Raw genomic sequence first — 19388 nt, 5'->3', positions numbered from 1 at the left:
TCGGTGTGCCAAAAGTTCCCATTCTGCAAGGAAATGCTTCTTAAATATCATGCCATATATTGAAATGAGTTTTACTCTAACTCAGTAATGACAAACAACCAAAAGTATATCGTTTCCAGTGGTTTTGCTGTACTTTTTCTAGGCAGGTGTCACTGTCTCAGTTCTTTGAATCTTTCACACTTTTCCTTCCAGAGGTTCCACAACAGGCACAGCTTTTCCTAAGATCCTGGTCATTCTAATCTAGTTGGCAATCAAACAGATAGCTTCCATGACTATGAAACACACATCTCAGTCAGACATAAATTCTTCCAAGTCAGTGGTTTGCTGATTTCTTATCTGTTACTACAGCACTATGCCACAAGAGTAGTCAGCAGTTTAAATAAGGTTAGCCCAACTGTGTCCAGCTGAGTTCCCTAAGCAAATCATGTTAAAATACATATGGCCAAAACAATCCCATAATGTTTTGTGCTGCATTTTTTGCACAATGGGAAACCTGAGCCTTGCCTAAATTTCTTCATCTCCACCTTCCAATCTCTGACTCAAAGCTAATCTCATTTTACCAATCTAGGTCCAACCCCAGGGCTCCGCGCTGAGCCCTCTGTTGTTCGATCTTTATGTGCCCCCTCTGGCGAACGTGGTGGCTAGATGTGGGTTGACGCTTTTTTCCTTTGCAGACTAAACTCAAATTATCTTCTCCCTGTCATCTCTACAGGGGCATCATCCTGAGTCTCTTAACCTTGGTCTCAGATGGATTACCTCCTGGATGGAAGGCAACTCACTCAAACTTAACGGTGATAAAAACGAGGTTATGGTTCTGGGCAGGAATCCACAGCTGTGGGACCCTGAGCACTTGCCTGTGTCCTTTGGGACCCTGCTAACTCTATTCCCAAAAGTTAAAAGCTAAGCTTTCTGGTTAGATGATACTCTGTCTAAGCATCCACAACCTGCTAAAGTCGCATCCACCTGTTTTGACGTAATGTAATGGTTGAGGGAAATCATATGGATTATTCCCCATTCGGCACAGAGAACTCCGGTTTAGTGACCTTATTATCCCAAGAATGGGTTACAGTTGCATTCTCTATCTAGGAGCTGACAAGGCCTGTATCCACCACCTTCAGGTTGTACAGAATTCCACTGCTAGACTTCTTGCTCGTCTCCCGAGACATGCTTCGGCCCCTCCTATTCTCCGTGAGTTGCATTGCCTGCCAATTGGAAAGAGAGTGCAATTCAAAACTCTTTGTTTCATGTTTAAAGCTAGGGCTGGACTCGGCCCTAGATATGTACAGGACCTGTCTCCCCTAACAACACTCCCGGAAACTGAGATCAGCGAGTCAGAACCTTTACTGTGAGCCAAGAATCTGCGAGTCTCGCTCCGGAGGAAGCTCATTTGCATACCTAGGTCCTAAGCTTTGGAATACGCTACCACACTTCCTAAGACACTGCACCTCTCTATTGCTGTTCTGCAAACTCTTAAAAACATGACTATTCTAAGCACACATACCTTCTAAGTACTCTTCCCAACCTTCTCCTACAGTGGAAGTGTATTTGCGTCCTGCACTAAAAGAGATCAAAGAATGTGGATTTGGCTTCCATCGGTTCCAAAATTGCCAAACAATAAGCACAGTAATAGACAGGACATCCTTCATGGGGCAGTGGTCTAAGAGTCAAACTTCCTTTTACAGAGTTCTATCAAGAAAGAATGTAACGGCAAGCTGGTAGATATTTCCATCAGCAAGGCTTTCGCATGTGGTAGGAGGATGGCAAACTAAAGAAGGCTTGGCAGCTGGAAGCCATTTGTCCTGGAAAACCTCAGATCAATAAGTAGAAAAAACAACTCTTAGAGAAAGGGAATAAATGTCAATGGAACATACTACTGGCACACTGCAGGAGGTTACACCAGATGCAGGAGATTTAATTAACTATTCCAAACTATTTATGTCATAAAGAAAAAGAAAATAGCAGCCTTCTAATAACTACCCTGGCAACATAAAAATAAAAATGAGGTTAAAGATGTTTATTTGCATATCCTGTATAAGCCATGAAAATTACATTACTCAATTATAAAACACACTTGCTGTGTACCCACTAGTTCTTTGCAATGGGGTTTTATTTGGAGAATTCTGATAAAGGGTAATATATGCAATAATCAATTTTACTTTATCAAATTACTTTTGTAAACTGGAGCATATGCAATTTACACAAATTCACTTGAATTATGCACTCCATAAAGTTAACAGGATGTCAGAGCACGTTCATCTGTAAATCTGGACTCCCAGTCTCATTTGTAATTTTAGCTCTGAAATGTATGACATCATGAACTTCTTGAAGTGTACCATAATACTTTTTTGCAGTTGATGGATACAGCTTACAACTCCAGGTGATAAGTTAATGTTTCTCTCTGTAAGATGTGCTTCCTATCTAGAGATATATACAAAAAATTAAGTGAAATCCCACATTATGGCCCATGCCTGGGTGGAGTATATGAGTGGCACTCTGCTTAAGTTCCACTGAGTTAAAAAAAAACAAAAAACCTCTGCCCCAAACCCACCGAAAATGTAGAAAATGTAGAAAAAAAGGGTAAAAACCCCACTTACCTTCTCTCTCGTGTCTGCGGTCTGCCCTCCTATGTTTTGCATCTTGCATGAACTGCGCATGCGCAGTCCACGCAAGACGTAAAACGTAGGGGGTTGTGACCGGCAACAAGGAGAATGGCGATAATGAGGAGACACCACGGCGAGGAGGAGGGTGGCCCGCAGATGCGAAAGAGCAGGTAAGTGTTTTTGTTACCATTTTTTTTAGCCCGGTGGTGCAGGGGTTGAGGGATGTACTCCGCTCCGCCAGACAGTCCGAGTTTTGCCCCCACTTCGCATTCGCAGCAGAGCGCAGAGTTGGTAAAACTCTGTTGGCGGAGCGGAGTACGCCGCCCGGTGTTACCCATGTACTCCAACCACATGAAAAAAGTTGTGACAGGAACACCAGGAAAAAAATAAAGGTGGATTTTGCTGGAGGCGAGGAGTTCACCTCTCATAGTTTGCTGTGGAAAACAAACCACGCCATCTGCTGTGATAGGTGGGCATGTGCGAGGCTGCTTGAGACCTGCACTTTGAATTCTTGTTTACTGCAAGGCTGAAACGTGACTCACCTTGACCCCTGCAAAGGCCTTGACACCTACATAATTGTCCTCCCCAACTGCATGCGTGGTAAGTGAACTTCAGCAGACGTGGCAGCAATTAGGTAACGGGAGGTCTCCCGCCCACTAACAGGCCAGACTCGATGTTTGGCCATCCACATCAGACATTTTTTGACCTTTATTTGGCTGAAGAACCTTTTAATTTTTACCCGCTTTTCTTGCTTGCATGTTTGTTACCTAACCATCAGCAAAATGTATTGTAATGAACTTCAAGAGTTTATGTATTGATAACGTTCTTGTATGAAGTGATCGGCAACCCATCTGGGTCTAGTTCTTGTGACATAAAGCTGCAGATATTTAAAATACTGTTTTAGCTGGCAGCCTCCACCCGGTCAGTGTCCATGTCATGAGAGCCAAACCAGAATAGTTGATAAAGCAAAGTATTCTTGGGTCACACATTCATGATTGACAGATTAGTGATGGTACTAGTACTGCTAGCAGTAGTAAAACTTTATTCAATTTTTCGTGAAAATCACAAAGGCGCAAAAATAACACAAAAAGCAACAACATTTGCAACCACCACCACAACAAATTACAAATATTATAAAAACATGGAAAAAGCAAGAAAATGTATAACACACTAAACAAACATGCTAAAAAAAGAAATACACAGCATAACACCAGCTAAGAAAGGATAAAACCTCCAATAATTTTTTTTTTTAAATCACCGCCCCTGATTTTCCCAAATAAAAAGTGAGTCAGATAAAAACCAATAGTAGGGGATTTTAGCATCTTGAGTAAAATTACGAGCATGTGCGGGTTCAAGATCGTAAATTGCCCCGAAATAATCCGACAATGTACGGGGGAGAATGATCAGAGCCTGCACACTCACCGAATCAGAGGAGAGAATTGGGTGATTCACTAACCTCCAGAACTCAGTACATTACCATAGAGTGCAGGCCTCCAGCTACTTGTCCCAGAGCTCCTTTTTTAAAGACTTCTTCCTCTCACAGTGGGCTGCACGATATCCAGCCCTGGTCCTCTTGAATTCCTCCCCGTCCTGTGGTTGCATATGCAGGGCAGTCATAAGATGCTATGGGCCTTAGAACAAGCCCTATGAAACCATTTAGTCGATGGCACTGGGTGGACTCTTGCGAGGGAGGTAAGGGCAGACTTGATGTGACCAGCTATGTTGTTAACAGCCTTCCGCATATGTTAAGCCCCCTCCTCCAAACAAGTACTAAAATCCTGACAACGGAAGGACAATAAAGAAAAAGAAAAATCTGAGGGAACCACCTCTGCCCACTTGAGTCTGCGCCCCTGCGCTGCAGGGAGGACAGATTCCTCAAAGGGGGTGACAAGCCCAACCTTGGCTGAGGACCAACTGAATATAGCCATAATGGATTGTGATCGCTCAAAGAATGCCAAGCAACTTTAAAATCAATTAAAGAGCTATAAATACAACTGGAAACAAAAAATATAATCAATAATAGAGGAGCAGGTGCCAGCCCCCTTAAACGTTGGGGTCTGCGCAGTGGAGTCGATCTACCGCGATTTAAAAGATTCACAGGAGAATGATCTACAAACAAGGTGTTAAGTTTCTCATCCACGGGTGTGTGCTTCAAATTAACCTGATCCCCTATTACCGGGGCATCGTCGAACGATGAGTCTCAGTAAAGAAACCAGTCGGAACAGGGGTACAAAGTCTCCCATCAAAAGAAAAGCCATAAAGCGAGAGGAACAGGCATCACAGATGTTAAGGAGCTGCAAACGCGCCCCTGCAGGTAAGAGCGGTGGGGCCGGGTTGGGGGAGATTCGACAGATGACCAGGAGAGAAAATTAAATAAATGCTTATTTTTTCCTCATCATCTGTCGAAATCCCTACCCACCCTGCCTACCGATCTTACCTGCACGGGCCGCGGCAAAGGAGCTGACTGAAGTCACTTACCAAAATATGCTCTCCCCGAGGGAGATTAGTGACGGCTAATTCTACATTTCTACGATAATATTTGTGGACACATTTGTTCACTCTCTTCTAAGCCTCAGAGAAAAGTGTAAGATATAGGAACCTATCCATTTGCTCGCAAAAATGTGGACATATCAAAATTGTAAATGGAAAACAGTCAACGTGCATAGACGTTTTGTTGAGTAAAACCACTTAGGCAAAGCACGTGATAACGCAGGGCATTGTAAACTAAAACATGAAAACATATTTTCGTCTTTACAAAAAACAACAGAGAACATAACATTGTTTTCAAATTATGCGGACACAATCTTACTTGAGCGAATGATTTTCCTCCAGTTCTGTTGCGCATTAGACGAGGAGGCTTGAAAGCTGCTAGCCCGATGGAGCGCTGACGAGAAACATAGAGAAACCGTATTTCAACAGTACGTTTACACGAAGCACGCTTAGTATGCCCACAATTATAGTACCACACGTTCAGTTCTAGTTAGTTTACAATCACACCATCCTTTTAAAACGTCCTTTGCTCAGATCAGAGGTAGGGAACAGTAAAAACCACAAACAGAACCGTCATACTTTTCGCTTATTATTTTATGCCATTAACGAGCCCCTCCCGAGCACTTTGAAAGACTGGCATTTGACCCTGGAGGGGAAAGCCAGGCACGAAGGAGGAAGAAAGGGCACAAGAAACCAGTCAAAAGTCAAAGCCTTGTTTTGATGGGGGGAGCGTTTATAGGGTTTCTCTTGGCCAAACGGTCTTTTTCTTCCTTGGCACTTTGCAGAGAGTATTTCAAGGTGCTGAAGTGACTGTGGCATGTCTATGTGATGGGGAGGTGTAACCTGCAAATAATCTTTTGATGGTAATGATGGATGTGGGCTGTTGAAAGACACACAGGATTCAGGTACTTTAAACTACACACTTAATATTGTGTGACATGTTACTTGTGTACCGACAGGACTGGGCAACTCCGATACCCCAGAGTGCTGGTGACGTTCTTCTTTTAGCGAAGAGGAAGGGAGTTTGAAGTTTTGGAGATTATCTTCTGACCAGGAACGTGTCCCAGGCCACTAAGGTTGTACTTAAGAGCAAATAACACCAAACCATGCTTGAAAAACATCATTGTCTAAAGACGCTCAACGGTGGCTACGGATAAAGTAATGTCAATAAAGTCCACTCGAGGCTCGTATACATAAGAACATCTTTTAGCAAAAAAAACAGGTTACCATACTTAAATTATTCCCCAAACAATTAACCATTTTTTGACATGCCTAAATACATGATTTGATCAGACATGCTGGATAAAGATACAACCCTTATGTCTCCAGCTGTACATCTGTTCTTTTTCCATTAAAGGCATGCTAAATTTAGAGCAAGAATGCCTTTAGTTTGTCCTCCGTGTCAGAGGAGGAGCCCATTTGGTGCTGCTACGCCTGTCAGCCACCTTTGCTGCCATTTACCACTTGCTGGATTGGGGAGTGGCTGGTGGCTCTAACCTCTCTGCCGGTTCATTCAAAGAGTTTTTGCAGACAGTCATTAGCGTATGGGAATCAGTTGGCTTCCTCGGTCATGATCATGTGTGGGGCTCCACAGAGATCACCAGCATCCTTCACTCCCGTTAATGAATCGTGGGAGGACCTACGGTGGGCAGACTTCCATTTATTTGGCCATGATACCTGAGCAAACATGAACGGGCTTGGTCTAAATCACAAAATCCCAATTGAACAGCAATATTTCAACACTACCAACACATGTCGATCACAGCTAGTTAGAAACCCAGTAAATTGGTTTACACCTGAGCTTCTGAATGAGGAGCAGCTCTTACATAGACTTGTGAGGAGATTGGGTTGTCAATGCGTAAAAGAGGATCAATTGTCCTTCCAATAACATAAGAAGAAATTGGGGAACCTCACTGCACTAAAAACAGGTAGGCACACGCTCAGTCCAAATTAACAGCTCTGCTAATTTAACTTGAGGAGCTTTCCACATTTTTAGAGAACTTGAAACAACACCAACTATGAGCACAAAAACAGGGAAGTCAGCCTGTTTTCCAAATAGACTAATCTTACTTTAAATATCTCCACATATGCCAGAAATGTCTCCTTTAACAACCAACAAAAGCAATAGCCTTGATTAAACAAATTCATGGTTCATGATCAGATGTTACATGCCCTGGCCACCATAGAGAATACCAACATATGACTATGTTTGAAGAAACACACCCTGGTGTCAACTGAACTATTAAACTACTGACACATACTTAATCTGACATAACTAGTGAAACTATTAGAAGCAAAGGTTAACAAACAAATAAGCACTGTTATCTGGAAACATAGGACATTTCTGATACCTTCCAGGTGTAATGTAGACCTGCTCTGTCCTCTTGGCCCTATTTGATTTGTTGAGCCAAATTGTGGCTCAAAGTCGTATCGGTGCTGTACATTTACATTTGGCAGAGCATTGTAGAATATATGAAACTGCCTGAAAGTCTAAGAGAATCTATAAGGATTACCTTCTTCTTGCAGTATGACTCTGAACAAGTCAACATGGGAAACTATTGCTCAACAGCAAAAAGGAATTCTCACTAAGACCACTCATTTTTAATATCTATGTCTATCTTACATTTCTGACAGTTCTATTGGCCAAATATAGGTGGAGGTTGTTTTAATATATGCAAATGACAGCCAACTATGAAATCACATTGATGAAGCAATAACCCATTCCCCGCACCCATTCCCCTTTGCATCCTGATGGTTGGCAATACATCATTTATTACACAGATGAAGGTGGAAGCAAAAGCATGTCATTATAAACTCCATATTATGTGCTACATCATGTCTTTCTTATCCTGGCCAAACATAAACTTGTGAAACATGCCCTAAATCTATCAATACTGGACAATGGCAATGAGCTACATCTTGGCCTTCCTCAATTCCTGCTTGATAGTCTATAATGAAAGAATGAAATGCATAGGTGATCGGCCAGCTTAGCAATCAGTTTGCATTGGAGAGCATATTTCTTCATTCTTGATAAGGCTTTACTGGAATGTGCTGATGCACTGGTAAAGTTAAGGGCTCAATGTTTTGAAGAGGTAAATGAGGAGCCACCACAATGTTAAGACCTGAGATTAGTTTATAAAATTTGCTATTAAGAATCACAATATTATTTTTTCAGGGATTCTTGTGGTTCAAATGAAATTATTGATTAAGAAGCATTTTCTATTGGTGACTTTCTCTGCATGTACTTAAAGTTTTATGAGTGTGGGAGTGCTATCTGCTAGCTAGACTTTATTTGAAGAATATGACCACGGGGGAGGTGGTCTTGCACAGACACAAAATACAAGGAGCAGGAAAAACAGATAAATAGTATATGGATCCTTCAAAGGATATGTGAGATGGTGGGGAACTTTGAGAGGCTGGGAAAAAACATCAAAATGCCTCCAGGTATTGGAGGGCTCCCCATGCCCCAAAATTGCCATGGTTTAAAAGGGTACTGAGGCAGCATTACACTGGTCAGGATTGTGCCTGGAGTGGGGCTTGAGAGCAGCAAATGGTCACACCCCCTCGGATAAGGCCGGTTTCCCGACTTTTGATAACGGGGTCTGCAAAAGTCGAATCGATTATATTCTGGTTAAAATGGAGTATTGGTCTCTCCTGGAGGACATGGAAGTTGTGGTTCGTCCGGAGAGTGACCATAATCCATTGTCTTTCAGGTTAAAGCTCCCAGGTGGGCCCGGAAGGTCCCCTCCAGCCCAGTGTATCACAGCAGATGCTATTCTGATTAATGATAGGAGGCTTAAATGGTGTAGGGTAGTGGCGGACCCAGCCCTGTTAGATGGCATATCGTTGGAAGTTGCATCTACTCTGAGTGCCATATTGAATTTTTCCCCAAATTTGGAGGCACCAAATCAAATCTGTAACCTTCATGAACAGTGCTTTATTAAGCTTAAGGCCCTTTTAACTCTTCCTATAAAGCAAGGAAAAGCGAATGCTACAGGTCGCCGCAAAAATTGGTACAATAAAAAATGTAGGGAAGCACATAATGGGCTAATAAAAGCTATTAAATCCAGGGTGACTTCTGATATTAAATTAGCTCGCCAAATGTACAAGAAAGTCCAGTGGGAGGCAAAGAGGGAGTGGGATGAGAACCATTGGACCAACCTCTATGAGGCTTACCTATCCTCAAATCAGGTTAAGTTCTGGGAAGTAGTGAAATGGGGTAGGAATCCTGATTCACAAACCCCAATAAATTATGTCCCTGTGGAAGCATGGGTGGATTTTTTTTCATCCCAGTTTAAGGACCCTGACCTAGAAGTTCATAATGACCCAGGGAACAGGATATCTCTGCCCACTTCTCCTGCCAAATCATTAGTGTTTACGAATACTGATACAGAGTTAGCCCTATGTCTGGTCCAAGCAGGGAAAGCTCCCGGGATGGATTGCATCCCGGCAGACCTTTTTAAATCAAATCTCCAACTCTGGATTCCCTACATAACTCAGATTGCAAATGCCATAGCAAGGGGGGCTAGGATCCCAGAGTCTTGGAAAGGGGCGGAAATTATTCCCATTTTTAAAAAGGGGGACCGTTCGGTCCCGGGGAATTACCGCCCTATTAGCCTCATCGACTCTGTGCAGAAAAGTTTTGCTAGAATGGTCCTTGCTAGAGTTCAAGGGTGGATGGAGATGGAGAACATTCTCTCCCCATTACAGGCTGGCTTTAGATCAGGCACCAGCACCATCGACCAGGTCTTCAGATTTACTCTGATTTACTGGAAGGTGGTGCTGTTGGGCGGAGGATCCATTTATGCCGCCTTTGTGGACCTCAAGTCCGCTTTTGATCTTGTGCCTAGGGCAAAACTGTGGGCAGTCTTGGGCAACTTAGGGATGCCGTTGGATCTCCTTGAACTTATTATTAGATTGCATGAGGGCAACTTTGCCAGGGTGAGGTGGGGAGCCCAAGGGCAGGTGACAGATAGTTTCCCCGTAACGCGAGGTGTTCGCCAGGGCTGCGTTCTGGCACCCACCCTTTTTTTATTGTTTATTGATCAGATGGTGAAGTTTTTTGACAACACCCCGACTGATGCTCCTATATTGGGTGGGACAACATTCCCTATGCTCATCTTTGCAGATGATACTTTACTCCTCTCAAAGACACGAAGGGGGCTGCAAATAGCAATAAATAGGTTTGAGGAGTTTTGTCAAGTTAATAATCTGCAAATTAATGTGAGCAAGACCAAATTTATGGTCTTAACGAAAAATTGCCCCATTAAAAGCCACATTAGTATGAATGGTGTAAGTCTTGAACAAGTGGAACTTATGACCTACCTTGGGGTAACCTTAGACTATCGCCTACATTGGAAACCCCAGGTTGAAGCCCTTCAATTGAGATTTGCCCGCCTCTCGGGCTGTCTAATCCAGGAGCAAAAGAGGTCCTTAACTAAACGGGTTACACCTGCACTTAAGATCTATGAGGCCAAAATTAGTTCTGCCATTTTGTATGGGGCTGACTTGTGGGGGTATATGGATTTAACCCCCTTGGTAAAAGTCCAGAACAAATTTATGCGCAAACTGGTAGGACTCCCCCAATCCACACAGATTAAACCCCTCTTATTAGATATGGGCTGTAAGCCCATTAATGAGATGGCTCGATATCGGTTAGTCGCACTGTGGAGACGGCCCTGGACGTCGCCAGATCTCAGCCTTTTTGCCAGCGAATTGGCGGAAGTTAGATCATCTCTGGGCTCTGCGAATATACCATGGCTACGTGAGGTGAAACTAATTTTGGAAGATATGGGTCTTAGTCAACTTTGGGTTTCCCCGGGCTCTAATGTATTCCCCCCTAAACAAGATTTTAAAGCACTATATTGGGCTTCTGACAGATCCCTTTCTGTTGCACGGTCAGGTGCTGTTACCCTAACAGGTAGATTTTTGGTATTTAAAACCGATTCATCTTTGGAACACTATTGGGACACTATTACTAAGAGTCTGGTTAAAAAATGATACCATCAGTTTAGAGTTGGGTCCCTACCTGTAAGGTCTTTCTCTAGGAATTGGTCTGGTTCAAATGAATTTTGTCCTTGGTGTAGTGACCACAAGGAGAGTGTGGGGCACTTCTTTTTTGCATGCCCTGCCTATCATGCCCCTAGGCATAGATGGATTAGGCTCATCTGTCAAATGCTGAAATTGAGAAGGAGCTCAGAGGCCTTGTGGACTCTGCAAACCAATACCTCGGAGACTGTGGTAGTAGGTGTTGCAAAGTTCCTTGGGTGGGCTTGGGTCATTAGAGCCAGACATTTCCAGGTAGCCTGATTGTTTTGTTTTGTCGTTATATAAGGGTTCTTCATATATCAAGTCTATAATATTTTGTTTAATGTTTTTTTAAATGTTGAATATAGGCGGGTTTTAATGTTTTAATGCAATGTATTGTATGTATATATTATTGTCCTTGTGTGTACCGTCTTTTATGATATTAAGTCGAAATAAAGACATATGAAACCTGAAACCTGCCATGGTTTAATCCTCAACCTAAACACGATCTGGAGAAAAGAAACAGCAGGTTGTTGTGGCATTAGGCTCTAAAGGAGTGTATCATGTGAGCCAAAAACAAGACACAGATTCTGATTCCCCAGATGGCATATAAGTGGAAGATGTTGTGTATAGATAAATCACACAAAAAAATCTATTTATAGATGAGCACTCCTGGTTCAAAATGAGAGTAAGAATAGGAATATATAGGTTATTCTAACAGATGTAAAATCTAAAAAGTGGTAAACGAAAAGATCCTTATATGGGCTTCTTGACTTTTGTAGAATATTACCATTAGTCCAACATCCTCCTATTCATTGGGTTCATATTTACTTTATGTGAAAAGACAAAAATCTAAATGTTAACACACACATGTGCAAATACAGTTTTTCACAACTGTAAAAATTGAAAGTAACAGATGTTGATGACATTTTTACATACAACCCTTAATGGCACTCTTATCTGATAATCCCATTGAATAACTATTATGTTGTTGAACTTCTCCTGAAGTTTTTGTATAGTGCTCATACACTGTACCATTTCACAGTCATTCCATACAGGGAGGAGAAGAATGAGGAGAAACAAAAATCAATAGCAAAATTGGAGTTGGGCATTGTTATTCTTAATTGATGCCTACCATAAGAAGATATTTAAAAAAAACTAGTCTTCAGTCCAGGCAGGGCCCTTGAAAGCTATCAGCTCTTGTTTCATGCTGTTTTCCACAAAAACGGAAGAATCATTTTAGGATTTGGGTAGCACAATCTAGAAACTTTGGAATTAAGAACTAAATTAATGCCATCACAATTGTTTTATAGGGCTGTTACAGTTATGACATATCTTTTTGGAGCACTTTAGATCTGAGGAGCATAGTTTTAATGTTTAAAGGCATGGGACACTTTTTAAAAACAAATTTTACATGGTTTTTAAGTACGATTTAACTCTTTTTAAATGTGTATTGGTGTATCTTTTTATACATTGTGTGGTTTTGAAACCCAGGCAAGCAAGATATGAAGATAACAATCACCATCAGCTTGTGGAATACTGGCCTTCGCTGTTGGACCCTGTGTTAATGCAAGAAAATCTTACGTACACAGAGGTCCAGGTCGTCAGTGGTCCAGTGGCAGAGGGCACTGTGAACATTAAAAACTCTTTTCAACTACATCCCTTCCTGTCGCTGGAGCCTGACAGTGGGGATTAGACCACAAATATTAACAGTAAATGTCAAACTTTGTCTAGGAAATGTTGTTCTATCTTTGATACTTTTTGTTCTTATTTATTATTTTATTGAATCTGAGTGCCTTGTAAAGATTTCAATCCAAACCAAAAGAGACTAATGCAGTTTAGATAAACTATGACTATCTTAGAACTTCCACATGGTTTCTGTGAGAAATTGAGTTGTTGGTTGACTGGGGTGTGAGCCCTGGTCAAGCAACAGCCACATATCCTTACACGGTGAACAACAAAAAGTCACCAAAGTAACCTGTGCTTAACCCTGTGTTGCTTGGCACAGAAAGCAGTCAGGCTTAACTTAGAGGCAATGTTTAAAGTATTTATGCAACACAAAAACAGTAATGAAGTGAGAAAAGGACACAAGAAAAATCCCAAACCAATTTAGAAAAACAGGGTAAGTGTTAATAAATTATTTGACACCAAAACAATAAAAATCCAATCAGTAGAACCAGAGTTCTTAATTTTTGTGAAAACGAGCACCTAAAAGGTCAAAGCACCAACTTCAGGCATCTAGTCGTGCAACACCACCTCAAAGTAAAACAAGCATCTGCAATGCAATCGGTCTCGCATTTGCGAGAGTTGAAGCTACTGGCATTGTATATCACAATGCCTTTTATTTTGTTTTAAAAATCATCAGATAAATAAAAGGCGTTGTCATTTACAATGCCAATAGGTCAAACTCTTGTAAATGAGAGACCTTTTGCATTGCAAATGTTTGTTATTCATGTATGGTATTCTATAGTGCAGACTTCACCCAAGCAGGTTTCAAAGCACTGTGCAGTCTGATATCCAAACAGGCCAGCAGGATATAGAGGCACCGCTGTTGGCCTCTTTACCTTGGTGTATTTGATAATGGGCGGATGCCTGTTGCAGTTGACGCATACAGTACTAGGTAAGAGAAACAGATCGGTTGGAGAATTAGCATACCAGCTAATTTAGGTCGCAAAACGTTCAGTGCAGATATACAGGTGCACGGAACAATTAAGGCAAAATTTGCCAAACCGTGCAGCTCATTACACAACAGAAGCAAGAGCATGTTGACATTAGCATCACAGAGACCTTTGAGTATGGAGAGCCTAGTAGGGTAGAGAATAAAGTAGACAACTAAGGGAATGTGCACCTTAGAGAGAGATAAATCTCTCTAAAAATAAAATAATAAGTACAGAATTAGCAAGTAGTCTTAGAGGGTGATGCGAGTGTCAGGAAACTAGGCCAGCTCAGGAGTTGGGACATAAGACAACAGGCAAACAGAACTGAGTTGTTACCTAATGAAACCAGCCATCCTGGACCTTAGGGTCACTAGAATGAAATCTTACCTTCTTATACAGCTTACTAACACTCCATTGTGGAGACTATTACAACATCCTCACTGTCCAAAATAATAGCGCTCTTTCATGTTACAGCCTCCAGCTAACTCTTTAAAGAGTAATTTGAATCACGTTCAATGTTCTACACAACAACTCAATTTCAACATTTACTTAAACTAAAAGAAGTCTTCCACCCAACTACTAGTACTCCTAACCCCCTCAACTAGCTAAATAAATGACAACTAGAAGCCCATTTCATAGGATACCCAAATGAAAGATGAAAAAAGTACCATCGAAAACACTAAAAACCATTGGCAAAACATTATAATGAAATCCTACAGAACACACGGACCAGCACTACCAATGATTTAACTCAGCCATATGGATCCAGTGATGCGCATAAAATCCATTATCCAGGTGCTGGTAAGAGTATGAGCTACATCATTAATTGCAAAAGCCACATCCTGTCTCACTACCACTGCCAACCAGCGCCTGCCGCCTGTGGGTGATGCCACTGCCATCAGTCTAAACCTCAGGAGTCATTCCTCTAAGATCTTTTTTACATTTTTCATTCATTACTCAAAGATTCATTGTTGCTTTATACCTAAAAAGTGCAGTCAACTTTTGAAGACTTCTAGTCCACCTACTACTTGAGATTTCTGCGCAACGAATGCACGCTATGTGTTTAACACTGACTGTCTGAACTTCTGTCCAGAGGCTGTTCACTTGACTTCGGCTAGCACACTATCAGACGTTCTACCCCAGATGCCATCGCACATAGAATACCTCTCCTTCTGATATTCAAGTCAATTTCGTTTTTTTTAAAAGCAGCAGCTTTTAACTGAAATATTTTAAAAGTCCCTTTATTATCTAAAATCACCGTACGGGGCATTGGTAGGGTCCTAACCTTTCTTCATATACATTACAGTGAGCCCATCGAAACTGTTTTTCTGATAAGCACGTTCGGAAGTTCCAGAGGATACAGAACATGGCAGCCAAAATGAAGTCCAATCTCAGAAAACCGGGCCATGCACACCCACCTGCAAAGCTCTTCATCGGACTCTGGTGCATGGAATTTCTAAATTACAATATATTCTTAAATATTACAACTCTAAGCACTTCACTAACCCCCATGCAAAGGACTTCAGGTGAAGAAAAGAAGTACAGATCAAAACAAGCCTCAGTGACCCAGTAACACAAGCATTGGCATAACCAATAGGTCTCTCCTTTGGGACCTTATAAGTGTTTAGCCATGCATTAGTTGCATAACTAAATACTTATAAGGTCCCAAAAGCGAGACCTATTGGTTATGCCAAGCGGCCGTGCAGCCGCGAAAGTGATCGCGATCAAACATCAAATCGGCCGTGCGGCCGCGAAAGTGAAAGTAATCGCTTTCAAGCGCGGCGCGCGCGCCCGCGCACATGCACTGTAGCTCTAGGCTGGCCTGGTAGCACTTTTTGGAGCCCTCTCAATAAGTTTCGCCAGACCAGCGCATGTGCTGGGTCAGTCGAGACCTAACAAATATGGCTCACCGCGATGGGGCGTGTTTCAGATACAAAAAAGGGATTGGGCCTGATCAGCGCTTACCCTCAGATATAGAAGAAATTCTGAGAAAAAGTGTCTGAGAAGTTAAAGTCGAGCGAGGCAAGTTTGCAGAAGGTGTCCAAGGAGGGAGCATCATCATTGAATAGCCTTGGGATGCAGCTACGGTGAATATTTCTATTTTTGGACTTTGTCTCTGAAATGGAAGTCCAAAATCTCCAGCAGGACGAGGAAGAGGGCTGTAGCCTAAGACAGTTCCACGAGGCTGGATACCTCTTGGGCGAAGGACCATTGAAATGGGTTTTCTGCTGCAGAGAAGCACGTGGTGGGAGAAACCGCAGAGTCAATCCGACTGGCGATGCGCCCGGGGGATAGGTGAGCAGGATGGTCCTGGTCTCCTCCTGATACTCTGAGCAGTATTTGGCAAAAAAGAATTCCAAGTCTTCTGTTTTGGGATTTGGCCATCTGGGCACCTTTAGCACCACTTCCAAGGGTCCTGGACTGGAGGGGCACTGCTTGGAAGGTCAGAATTCATTCAGGGTGAGTAAAGGTGTGGATTCAAGATGGAGGAAGCCTTTTGTGTCCCTGTGGCTCTGAACAGGGGGCCCTTCTGAACTCTCTGGTGTCCTGGGACAGATGGAGACCTAGGCCTAGTACCCAGGCAGAACGCAAAAGTATAGCAGAGCAACAGGGCAGCAATCCAGCAGGACAGCAGTCTACCAAAGCACTAGTCCAGCAGAGTAGCAGTCCTTCCAGCAGCACAGCAGTCTTTCTTCCAGGCAGAGCATCCAGAGGTACAGAAGTGTACTGCAGTGTGAGTCTGAAGGTCCTGTTTTTATACCCTGGTGCCATTTCTCTGAAAGGTGGGAGAGACTTCTAGAAAAGTTCTTTGAAGTACATGGACTTTACTGACTCTGCTACTCCAAGCATGCCAAGGGCGTCCCTTCCTAATAGCAAGTCACAGTGGGATGTGACATTGTTTTACAACTGCAAATGCGGTCGCAAAACAATCGCATTTGCTCCCAATTTCAAATTGGTGGTTAGCCAGTCACAAATGGGAAAGGGTCCCCAGGGAACCCCGTCTCCTTTGGGATTGGCAGCAAAAAATCATTTTAAGAGCAGGCAGTGGTCCTATGGACCACTGCCTGCTCTAAAAAAAATGAACCGTTTAATTTTTCTTTTTTAAATGCATCCCGTTTCCTTTAAAGAAAACGGGCTGCATTTTTTAAAAAATAACCTGCTTTTTGAAAAAGCAGTCACAGAAATGGTGGTTTGCTGACCCCAGCAGGCCACCATCCCTGTGAGTGCCGTCCATTCCCAATGGGTTGCAAAATGCGACCTGCCTCACGAATATTAATGAGGCAAGTCCTTTGCAAACCATTTTGGAACCACAAATAGTGTCTCAGACACTGTTGTGCATCAGCGTTTGCGACTCGCAGTCTGTGAGTTGCAAAAAAATGCAAATCGCGAGTCGCAAACATTGAGGGTCGTACATCTGGCCTTAAATCTTGTAAAACATTTTTCCTAATACAGGGAAAGTATAGGTCACTCCTGCCTTATTGTTGATGGTTCTTGTTTTAGTTTGGACTGCGGATTTTCCGTGAGCCTGCGTACTCTCGTGTATGTGTTCCCTTGTGGTGTCAGCAAACCCAATCAGGGATGCCACCTATCTGTTTACTCTGGAATAGCCCTGATGATAGGTCATCATCCATAATGACAAAAAAACAAGGTTAAAAAAACACTAGATTAAAATTCTACAAATAATTATTGCCAGTGGTTTAAAGCAATTAATATGTTAAGTCAAATGAACATTTCCCCTTTCTCTGCATGGGGAAATATATCATTTCTACTTTGGTGTATGTCAGCTATGTCACGAAGGGGCTTACTACTGAAGAATCTTAAACCAAACAACTTTTGCATGCCTTATTGAAGGCGGTTTGTTGGTACTGTAGTAATTCACTATTTGCACTTTGCAGTATCGAAAACTGCGCGCTTGAGAGTGCACATTTCCAACTCGTACCGTCATTTAAATAGCCACTGGAGGGCAGCACTGTTCAAGAAGTTGAAAAGAAGTTAGATTGTTCCACGGTCGGTTTAAGCATGTTATTTCACCTGCTTTCACTAAAGTGATGTCGCCTTTCACTAACAATGTGCATTTTAATAATATACACAAACTGTGTTGCTGTTGTAACCAAACCGTGCAATTCAGCACTTTTCCCGCGGTGTGAACCCCGTCGGATATTCCAAACCGCCAGACCTGTCTGTGAAACTACGGCACAGCCACATGGGCGCTGAAATATTTACGCAAAGCAGTTTTCCTCACCACGGGATCTCGGTCCAGATGGGGCATTATTTTACCAAGTGTCTGTGGAACACATCTAAACAAGAGGGCAATATTAAGCAGAGATTGCCGGAAGCGTTGTGTCACTGACTGCCCTCGCTGCATTGAACACAACGCAACCAAAAAGAAGGTTGGTTTGTGATCCGATGTGTTCATACCGAGCCGACACGATCAACAGAGGGGCGGTGCTTTGATGACTGAATGCAAAGAGGGATGTGGGACGTTAATGATGGGAGTACATAGAAAAAAGGAAGGAGTTGTGATTATGATTACTACTATTTATGTTGATATCACTAACAGAAGAAGCTACTCTGGCGCAATCCTTTTCGCTAATATGTAGGGAGCTGCATGATATGTGCACATCCTATCAAGGAAAGGGCAGAGGGTCGGCACTGAAAGTTAAAAGCAGCCACCCATTACACGATGTTAAGCGTTGAGTACTAACTCACTGACTCGACGACTGCACCGTCACCGGGACTGATGCCTCTATGCCGATGCAACCGACTTCTCCTGTCCTGGATTCGACGTGTCGACTCCTCGCAGACATGACGCCTCGCCTCCCCCATGGCAGCCAGGGAGCCGGCCTCGACCTTGGCACTGACACCTCACCTCCACGACACCGCGCATCGTCATAAACTTCGTTTCCAAAGGTACTGTTTGTTTGGGGGGTGCGTGTGACTCCGTACCTGATGCCGCAGTCCTCGCGGTTGGCGCCGTACTTTGGCGTTATTGCTGTCACAACACCTCAATAGTCCCAGGTGGAGCTATTTGTTTTCTACAAGATTTATTTTTGCAATAACTGTTCTAAATTCATATCTTACTACCTGTATGTTGGATTTTTGTTGTTTTGGTCTTGTTGAGTTTAGCTAAAGATACTTTATTTTTTCTAAAGTGGTGTGGTGTCCATTTGTGGCGTTATCACTGTCTTACTGTGTTTTTGGAGTACAAATACTTTACACATTGCCTTTGGAATTAGCCTGTCTGCTCGTGCCAAGCTACCAAGGGGGTGAGAAGGGGTTACAGGGGCTTAACAAAGGCCCCCGCAGCCCCCGCAGTGCGGGGGGGCCCCCGCACTCCAGGGGCCCCCTCGCAGTCACCTGGCAAGCCTCTTCATGAATTAAATGGCCGGCTAGCGGCTTCTTAATAAAATGGAGCGCACGCAAGCCTCGGTGGGCCCCGCACTCCAGGGGCCCCCCGCCCCCCTCACACTACTCAGAAAGCCACAGAGGGCTCGCGCTCTTAATTAAATGGTTGCAATTGCGCACGCAAGCAGGGGCCCCTAGCCGGGCCTCTGAGCCTTTAGTGCCATAGCGACTTGTCCAGTGACTAGGGGTGGCGACAAGACAACCCGCA

General features: G+C 43.0%; 1 protein-coding gene across 4 annotated transcripts in view; it reads right to left on the bottom strand.

Annotated features, from left to right (window-relative positions):
* The window catches only part of MICAL2 (microtubule associated monooxygenase, calponin and LIM domain containing 2), an 812711-nt gene that overhangs the window by 200234 nt on the left and 593089 nt on the right, over positions 1-19388 (bottom strand). For all 4 annotated transcript variants that reach the window (XM_085648193.1, XM_085648195.1, XM_085648194.1 and 1 more), the window contains one exon: positions 5410-5484. In XM_085648193.1, the coding sequence (XP_085504319.1) occupies positions 5410-5484 (75 nt within the window). The remainder of the gene's footprint in view (positions 1-5409; positions 5485-19388) is intronic.

This window comes from Triturus cristatus, chromosome 3_2 (assembly GCF_964204655.1).
Source record: "Triturus cristatus chromosome 3_2, aTriCri1.1, whole genome shotgun sequence".
NCBI lineage: Eukaryota > Metazoa > Chordata > Amphibia > Caudata > Salamandridae > Triturus > Triturus cristatus.
Note: the sequence above shows the minus strand (reverse complement) of the source record. Positions and strands in the feature narration are given on the sequence as shown.